The 9,357-nt window shown below is 39.1% G+C and overlaps 1 protein-coding gene across 1 annotated transcript; it reads left to right on the forward strand.

The window, feature by feature from the left end:
- The first annotated feature begins 1,696 nt into the window (after positions 1-1,696).
- Positions 1,697-9,332, forward strand: bcl2l10 (BCL2 like 10). Its single transcript, XM_088333519.1, has 3 exons — positions 1,697-1,853; positions 4,996-5,451; positions 8,685-9,332. The coding sequence occupies exons 1-3, from the start codon at positions 1,758-1,760 to the stop codon at positions 8,808-8,810; spliced, it is 678 nt and encodes a 225-aa protein (XP_088189645.1). The 5' UTR covers positions 1,697-1,757; the 3' UTR covers positions 8,811-9,332.
- The last annotated feature ends 25 nt before the right edge of the window (positions 9,333-9,357 follow it).

A 9,357-nucleotide genomic window follows, 5' to 3' on the forward strand; every position in this document is an offset into this window, starting at 1 on the left:
AGGCGTTGCATAACCGGAGAACCTGCAAAAACGAATGTTAAGAACATGTGCTCGTTCCAATTTACAACACGTCAGTATTTGCTTCAGATTTCTTGGGAGGAATATTGTTTGGCCTCTCATTTTAGCAGGTAAATTCATTTTTAGACCAATGGTATCCAACGTGGTGCCCTGTAAGGACACATGAGGTGCCAGTGCTTAGATTTAAACATTTCCACTGAGGTTGCAGATCGAATCTCAGGGGGAAGAGCATTCCACAACACCAGGGCCCGAATGGAGAACGTTCTAGAACCTGGGGATCTCTTCTTGGCTCTTGGGAGCACTAGTAGACCAGCATTTTCATAGGGAAGGCTCCGGACCGGAACATAGGGGGACATCACAAGCGGTATATAAATAGAATAGAATATACCTTTATTATCATTGTTACAAAATGGGTTGAACATATTGTGACAACGAAATTGGACGTGGCACTCCAAGTCCACATTTATAGTGAAGATGGAAGAAATTGAAGATAAAAAATGCAGACCGTTTACCATTTAAAGATATGAGGGAGCAAGTCTTTGCATGATTTTGTATACTATTAACACAACCTTGAAATCACATCTTAAGCTTACAGGAAGCCAATGCAGGTCAGCTAAAATTGGGGTCATGTGATCAAACTTTCTTGTCTTAGTTAAAAGCGTCGCTGCAGCATTTTCTACTAGTTGAAGGCTCTTGATTTTGGACTTCGGGAGACCGGAGAGTAGTGCATTACAGTCATTGAGACGGTAGGTAACGAATGCATGAATTATAATCTCCGCATGCGACTGAGACGGACGGCATAGGGCGAATTTTAGCAATGTTGCGAAGATGGACAAAAGCTGTTCTCGTAATATTCTTAACGTGTGTTTGAAAGGACGGATCGGGGTCAAATGTGACACCTAAATTCTTGACTGAGTCACTGGGGGATATTAGTCAATATTTAGAGCAGTTTTTTAGAACAAGTCACTGCATTTTGATGGACCAATAACTAACATTTTGGTCTTTTCAGAGTTTAGGTGCAAGAAGTTGAGTGACATCCATTCTTTTATCTCAATGAGGCAGGCCTGCATATTTCCACAGTCTAGTGTGGCAGATTCCTCCAAGGGAAGATATACTTGAGTGTCATCTGCGTAGCAATGGAAACTGATATTATACTTGCGAATAATATCACCAAATGGAAGCATGTAAATGCTGAAAACAAGGGGACCAAGTACTGAACCCTGCGGAACACCACAGGTAACGCTAAAGGGCTCAGATGTCACTTCACCATATTTAACACACTGCGTCCTATCCTAGTTGTAGGATCTGAACCATAAGAGGATGATTCCTGAGTGGCCAATCCATTTTTCCAACCTTTCTAGTAAGATATTATGGTCTACAGTTTAGCATCTGGGAGAGAGGAGTGCTTGTGCATGGGTATGATTGTGTCTGTGTGAGTATATTTGAGCATGTCATTTTTTATGTTATAACTGTCTCTCATATTTACTATTTAGCGTTTCGATTGTTGTCGATGAAAGTCAAACGCATCAGGAAAAGTACATCAGCTTTTCTAGAACTTTCTAGAACAGTTTTGTTTTTAGAAAAACCGTGTGTAAACCGGGGATCATTTCTCCAAGATTAATAGCGCCTCTTTGATGTGATGCAAGGTCATAAAGCGTGTCGTGACGTCACAAAGAGTGGCGACCTCTTTGATCCATTTTTGACTTAAGCTGCGCACGCAGCGTGAGACACAAGCTCACATGAGCCTTTTTGGTGCTTCGGTCCAACGTCTCCCTCCGCCGCTGCCGGTCTTTCTGCGCCGCTCAGAGTACAGCCGTCTCTTTATCGCTGGGAGGGTAAGTCTTCTTATTCATCTTATTCTAGATGTTTCTGTCTTTTTTTGGTGTCGTTATATCAACTATGATGTTTTGTGAAAAATGCCGCTTCAATAAGGCGTCAATGTACGGAGGCGGCTCAGCTTGGTTGACTTTTTAAAAGCCGGCGTAGTGAATTGGGTCCTTTGTGTCCTCCATTGCTCTGGTAACACATCAGCGGCCAGTTAGCCTTGTAGCTAACCGGCGACATAATCCTTCGAGTTAACCGGCACAAACCTCGTTTTATCTGAGCGGGGTTGTGTTATGTTTTTCGAATTAGATTTTGGTTGTTTTAGAGGAATATCCTGCCGTGAATAGAGTCGAATTTAGGTCAGTTATCACCCGGCGAATGGGCGTCCGGAAGCCGTTTATCAGCCGTAGGAGACGCTTGACGTATCTATGGACGCTGTCGTGGTTGTTAGAGTTGTTCCCCTTTGGGGGTAAGGACAAATGTTTTCCTTAAAATATAATACGTATGTCGGTTTTTTATCTCGTTATTTGATGTGGCACACTTTTTTTGGAGGACCGTAGCCAAACGGCAGTGGCGTAGTCCGAATCCGGTACGTCAGTTTCAATGTACGTAGATAGATCCCCGGAGGTCTCTTGGGGAAAAATCGTACAATAGACCATTTACTTATAATATATAAACAGGGTTCGGTAGGGTTATTTTAACTTGATTACTTTAAATTACTTTTGGATTACTCTAATACCAAATATGCTAATAAAAGACAAAATAAATTAAATAGGAATACAATTATGACTCACAACACGTGGTAAGCTTTCTCTCCTGGCTTTGATCTTTTTTTATCTCCGGCAAAACTAACATAAAATGTGACAGAAACAAAATGAAAATATATCCAAACAGCTTCCCAACATCATTTTTGCCGTTCCATGTACTCCCCAAGCCTGCACAAAATTTAGTCATTTTATTCATATTTAGTTTCTTTTGTCTTATCATATTTGGTATTGGAGTAATCCAAAAGTAATTGAAAGTAATCAAGTTAAAGTAACCCTACCCTGTATATAAAATATTTTATCTTGCACCAACATTTTTAAAGGCAGGCTGCATCATTTGAGGTTGAAAGTAGACAGTTTTATCTATTAACTATATTCACAATGGCGAACTAAGTTCAAAAAGCCTTTGTTTAATTTCCACCGAGCCCATCTATTTTTATCTTACTTTTAGCAAAGCTGTTTGAGGCAGAACACATTAGGCAGGTGGGATCATGCCTGTCTTCAAGTTTTTTGTTTTGTCAGTGTAGCATCAAAATGGTAAAGGTAAGAAAAGGCCTGTAGTGTCCAAGCACCAACCAAGAAAGCTAAAGTCAAGTTGTTTATTTGTATATCCCTTAATTACAAGATGTCTCAAACGGCTGAACAGAAAATACAGACAATACCAACATAAAATATAGGTAATAAGAGTTTTAAGAGATTCCTCGAGCTCACAATCCCTAAACATTATCAAGTAAGTTGAAACGTTACTACCTTCAAAAAACTCAAGTAAAATAGTATTGTAGACTGCCCACAATATTATTTATTAACTACATATTTTAATTATCATCAGTGTTTAGTAAATACTTAAATTTATTTATTTTGGTATGTAGCGATTTTAAAGCAGTTTTATAAAAGGTACTTATATGCGATGTAAGCATATATGGAAGTATATACGGTACTGTACTTAGTCATTCTGGTTTTGCTGGTCAATTTCGCTTTTTGGAAAAACGGCAGAAAGTGGTCTAATATCTTTGTTTTAAACGTCACAATCATTTCCTTGGAAAAATTTGAGAAAGGGACATTTATTCTTGGTTTGGATCGCAGAAGGCATTTCCTAATTTATTTGAGCGTCTAAAAAAATTCACATACTTGCATGCACATCTATCATATTTTATTATTTTCTCCTTCAAATATTTGTCAGATCTAATCTGGTTGTAAACTATAAACACTGTTGGTTCAAGAGAATTTGTATGTTCAGCATCTGTTTACCTGATTTCATCCGTCACCTAAAATTACATTTTGCATGAAACCTTATCACAAATGCTAATACTGTATTTCCAACAAATAAATGTGCGATTCGAATGCAACATTTGTTGTGTACACTTTTTTTTTTTTTTGTTCACGCAATCTTTAGAATTGTCTTTCTCGGATGACAACGTAGTGAACATTGTATGTCAGGATGTACATTTGATAGACTCATAAGTTAAAATTAGGTCTGGATAAACAGGCAGAAATATTTACAGGGTAGTGTTTGGGTGTTGTGGAATGAAAAATCGTCCAATAACATTTAGCATCTACATAGTTTCAATACATTACAGGTACATAATTAAGATAGGCATACTTATTTGTCAATGCCAATAAATGGAAACATTTAGTTTTGTGAAATGTTCACACTGACGGAGCAACCAAATACTGGTAATCTTTTGTAGTTAACTTCAAAAGATTATAGCAAATTGTCAAGTAAGCATATTCAATGAAACTAGAGATTTGAAAAAAATCAAAATGTATTCTTATATTAAAAATTTGTACAAATAAGTTTGTTACAAATATTAATCAGTTATGTTCATACCAAATTCATACAATTAAAGGAGCTGTACAGAAATTGAAACTTTGTATACTCTGTTGCCGTCTCCTGGCTCAAAGTGATGATTGTAGCCTTTCAACTCGTTTATACAAGTACATGCATTTCTTAGACATGCTTAAAGATAGTTTTCATCTTTCTAGGGGTGTAGGTTGGCATTTGGACTTAACTTGAATGAAGCAGGCTATTTCTTACTTTCACCATTTTCATGCTACACTGACAGAAAAAAACCTGCGGGGACGAGCATGGTATCACTCTCCTTTACAATCTCCCGTCCCCTTTTCCTTGAGCCTAATGCGTTCCGCCCCGAATGACTCTACTAAAGTAAAATAAAAGCAGATAGGACTTGTTGAACTCAGTTGGCAACTCTTAACACATAAGCTTAAACACTTTTCAAGTCTGAAAATTTTCTACCCATTCAGAAATATGATTTTTAATATTTGGCAGAGCGGCACTGTCCCTGTTAACCTGTTGGTGGTGCTGTGCTAACTTGACCACTAGGTATATTAGAAGTGCAGCTAACCAGGCTTGTTGAATTTTCCTTTGCAGAATATGTCGTGCGGGCTGTGGAAAGAGAGCCTGGCCCTGGCCAAGGACTACATAGGCCTGTGCTGCACGGCGGATGCCAAAGCGGTCCCTCCACCTCCCAGCGAGGCGGCCGCCACTATGAGGCGCCTGGCCCAGAACGCCGAGGCGCTCTACCAGGCGTCCTTCCACAGCGTGGCGCTTACCTTCGTAGAGCAGTGCGGGCAGGACCTGTGCTCGGCTCTCAGGAGCGTCATGGAGGAAATGGTGAGCGACGGACACATGAACTGGGGCAGGGTGGTGTGCCTCTTTGCCTTCACGGGCGTGCTGGCCAGAATGCTGCGGGAGGAGATCGCCACCGCCACCAAGTTAGGGCAGTTCCTCAGCCAGTGGTCACAAACCAGCACAAAGCTGGCCGAGACCCTCGCCGACTTCATTGGAGAGGACAGGAAGGAGTGGATGATCGAGAACAATGGATGGGTATGTTTGATTTGTCTTTAGCTTCTCCTGCTACATTAAATCTAATGTTTTCTGACCTTCTGTTGTGCCAGAGTACTATATAATCTGGATTGTTGGCAGCTACATGTTTTGAACCTTGCAGATTAGGTAACGGTCGGGGACGTTACTGAAAAACCGTATTCAGTTAGTTCAATATTTATTCTATCTATTCAAAAAGTAATTCTGTTTCCCCCCAGTTTACTGACACCCAAAAGTAGCGCGTTACTCTAAAAGTATGACTATACTGTATACTCAAATTGAAGCTGACCCTCTAAAACTGCTTTAAAATAGCCACATAACAAAAGAAGTACAATAAATCGTGTTAATCAACCTGCGGAGGTTCCCCTGTTATATTTCTTGGCATGTGCAATCTTGACAGCTTGCAAATAAATAGTTAGCAGAGACACCTCACATTCATTTATTCTCCGGCCTTTAAACCACTGGTAGATTTCCTCCAGCACTTCTGGGTGTACTTTCCAAGACGTTGTTTCAATTGTGTTTATTTCAATTGATTTTGTCTTAAATTTGATTTCAAAAGGCATTAAAAAAAGTTCTTAAAATGTCTGGTATTTACCTAGCCTTAGGCTGTAGCAATTTGGATGACGCAGCTTTTAAATCTAGATTAAAATTCTCTACAATTACAGAAACTCTTCACAACATCTAGGTAAATTTATGAAAAACATGTTTGTTTTTTTTTTAGTCGACATAGGGTTTTTGTGCGAATAATAAAGGGTGCCCTCCATCGTCAGTTAATTCAGGATATGTTTTACAATTTACAACGTTGAATTATATATTCCGTTTTTCTGCACTTTGCTTTCGAAAGTTACACTTCAATCGGCTAAGATGAATTTGCTGACGGATTGCTTGTTGACACGCACTAAGTCTACTGGAAAATGTTCTATATTTGAACCGAGACACCTCATAAATAGCATTTTATAGCCACACTTGGCCGTCTTCTTTTTGTGAATGGGAAGTGACACACAAACACGCGCACACCCCTGCGAAGAGTTGGCAGCTGCCTTCAACTGCCACAAAGGGAAGTCAGCCGCATGGGCTTGAACTTGTGCGGGTTTGTGTATGAAGCAGTGCACAAAAAGTTGTGTTGCCAGACAAAGCGGCAGCTGTGCAAACGCCAGCAACAGGTGGACATGCGCGTCGTCTCACTTTTACCTGCACGCCGAAGCAAAACGCTTGGAGCTTTATTTAGCGAGTTGCAGAAGGAAGTCCATCTTCAGAAAATCCGGCTGTTCATAATAAAATAACGCGCTTTGCATGTTTGGGTTGTAAAAACGAGTTATTTTTACATGGAGACTGTTGTTTTGGCAACATTGTTAATTAACATCTTAATGGCTTATAGTCAAATCGATCTGGTTATACCGTTTGGAATATATATATGATAAAGTCCTTTATCGGACTGTGGACAGGGTCCGTCTGTCCTAGGTCAATAGGAATGACAGGAATAACACTGTTCTGTTTTTGTTAAATTAGTTTTTACTCTCTTGGTGTATAATCAGAACATGTTACTATTGGTTGTTGTTCAATTACATTTTCCTTTTATTCAGTCATCACTATATTCTTTGAAGGACACTGTGCATTATTAAATGGTTACAAAAAACATAATTAGTTTAAATTGAGATCAAGATTAGTTAAACGTGCATTAAATATATATTAGTTTTATACATATTTTAAATAGTCGTTGGTAAAAAAAATGTACATTTGTTTTACATAGCATGACTTTCACTGAAAGGGGGCTGACATAATTGTTGGTCATCTTGCTTCTATGGGTACCCTCAAAACCCCCAAAATTCTGAAAGGCTGGACAAAAAAAATATGAGAAATAGTTCAGTTTGGTGACCGAGACACTAGTTTTTTCTTCTTTGTGGTTTAGCAGTTGTAGTTTGTTTCTGTTACACCAAACAGTACAGCGACATCTAGTTGTCAAAATGTACAGTGTCCATTTAAATTTTGTAATTGGTAAAATACTTGAATAACACTTCTATTATTATATCTTAACTGACATTCATTTTTACCTATTTAATAATTGTCCTCTAATTACTCCAATCCCACAAATATTTCAATCTTTAAAGCATATGTCTCAGTAAATATAAAACCATCTTATTTATTCCCTTAAAGCCTCAGTGTGTAATATTTGACCACTAAATGGCACTGTATTGTCTAATGCAAAGGAGAACCAGTGTGACATAGCACAGTAGAGGAGCAAGATGCCAGACGAACATGGCAGCAACTTCTAGTTAGGGATTAAAAGTAAAAGAAATACAAATTTCTCAACCAAATGTTGTGGATTAACTGTAGGTCAGCAGCCTCTGAGCTGACAACAGGATGTATGAGATAATGTTGATACAAGAAATCACAAGTTGCTGACTAAGTGAGCCGAGGCCGGAAAAAATACTTTCGATTCTGAGAAAAACATCATGCGATGTTTTTGAACACAGTATAAAAGCCAACGTCTCTCGAATGAATTTTGAATGTGGATGAATGAACGGATGGAATAAAGAACGTTCCCTCTCTGCCATATTTCATCTCTGCGTATATTTTGGGGCGACGCGCAACAACGTCCTCTCAAACTATGATTTAATATATATAGGTTTGATAGTTCACGTATTTTCGCCTAGTATTCAGACATTTTTTTTCTAAAAGGTATTTGTACCACTGGGAGATAAATATTACACATTGTTCCTTTAAAGATATTTGTCTCTCAAAATTAACACCAGGGTGTATACTTAAAAAAAGAAATCTTGGTTAATTTTCCCTCCCTTTTTCAAAACTGTATTCCGTACTAGCTTCTATCAGTTTCTTCTTCATTTAGATAAATGTGTATGGAGTTTTGAAAGACATAAGCTGTACAGCAATCCTTTCCAATATAACGTGATTTATTTTACACGTTTCACTTTTTCTCAGATTTACACCGTGCCTTGTGTTCTGCAATCTGATTGGCTAAACAGTCTTTCCGCTCATTTGACTGTACAGTAGTTATTTGTAAAAACAAAACGAGTGTACAGTAAAAGGGTTTGTTCTTTGGTTTTAGTGTATAAGAGTATTTGATTGTAATGGTAGATAATACCGCACGCGATAAATGACAAATCACTGTATTGTTTTGTCACTAAGCAACATGCTATGTAATGGCGCCTCCTATTGATTGCTGAACGTAACTAACGTAACTACTTCCCATTGATGGTTTTTTGTTTTTTTTGCAGGAAGGGTTCTGCAAGACGCTCGGCAGCAGCAGAGCGTCCGCTCAGGACTCGTCCATGAAGAAGACCGTGCTGTTGGCAGCGGCCGGCATGGGCCTCGCCGGCCTGACTTTCCTGCTGGGTCGCTAACCGGTTTGGTTCGTGCCGTTTTGTCTGTTGTTGTCAAAACATTTCATTTTGCTGACGTTTCCCAACACGAACGCTGCGCAACCGAGCGGTCGAATGTCTCAACATACACGTTACACGCTGGCGTTGGTCTCTTGCGATTGTACAACTGATGCCTTCTCGACACACGTCGTCTGAGCCAGTGACCCTAAGACTCTGCTACAGTGTGTAAATTAATATATTATATTTATATCAAATGAAACCTTTTTTCTTTTCTAGACCGATTTGCGTTCTTTTGGCTGGTTTGTTGTCGGGCGTGTGTGCGCACTTGTGTGTTTTTGTCAGGCCCGGTCAGCAGGGCTGACATGGCCGTTTACTGATGGTGCTTTTTGTTTGGAAATTGTTACGTTCTTTTAAATGTCTTAGGTTTTCTTAATGTCGGGGACCAATGAAATTTCAGAACAAGCTCCCAACAACCTATTTTTACATTGTTTTGGTTGTATTTATTTGTCACGCGTTTTGTAATAAAAGACTTCAAATGCACAATTTTTGCCCCTCTGTGTTTTGTGAT

The sequence above is a fragment of the Urocampus carinirostris genome, chromosome 4, assembly GCF_059441175.1.
Source record: "Urocampus carinirostris isolate Australia breed hairy pipefish chromosome 4, RoL_Ucar_1.0, whole genome shotgun sequence".
NCBI lineage: Eukaryota > Metazoa > Chordata > Actinopteri > Syngnathiformes > Syngnathidae > Urocampus > Urocampus carinirostris.

What these genes read in the sequence shown, in the direction of transcription:
- bcl2l10 (XM_088333519.1), top strand. Translation starts at nt 1,758, where the DNA reads ATGAGCCTTTTTGGTGCTTCGGTCCAACGTCTCCCTCCGCCGCTGCCG. An exon ending in GTCTCTTTATCGCTGGGAGG is followed by an intron (nt 1,854 to 4,995) that starts GTAAGTCTTCTT and finishes TTTCCTTTGCAG; the next exon opens with AATATGTCGTGCGGGCTGTG. An exon ending in TGATCGAGAACAATGGATGG is followed by an intron (nt 5,452 to 8,684) that starts GTATGTTTGATT and finishes TTTTTTTTGCAG; the next exon opens with GAAGGGTTCTGCAAGACGCT.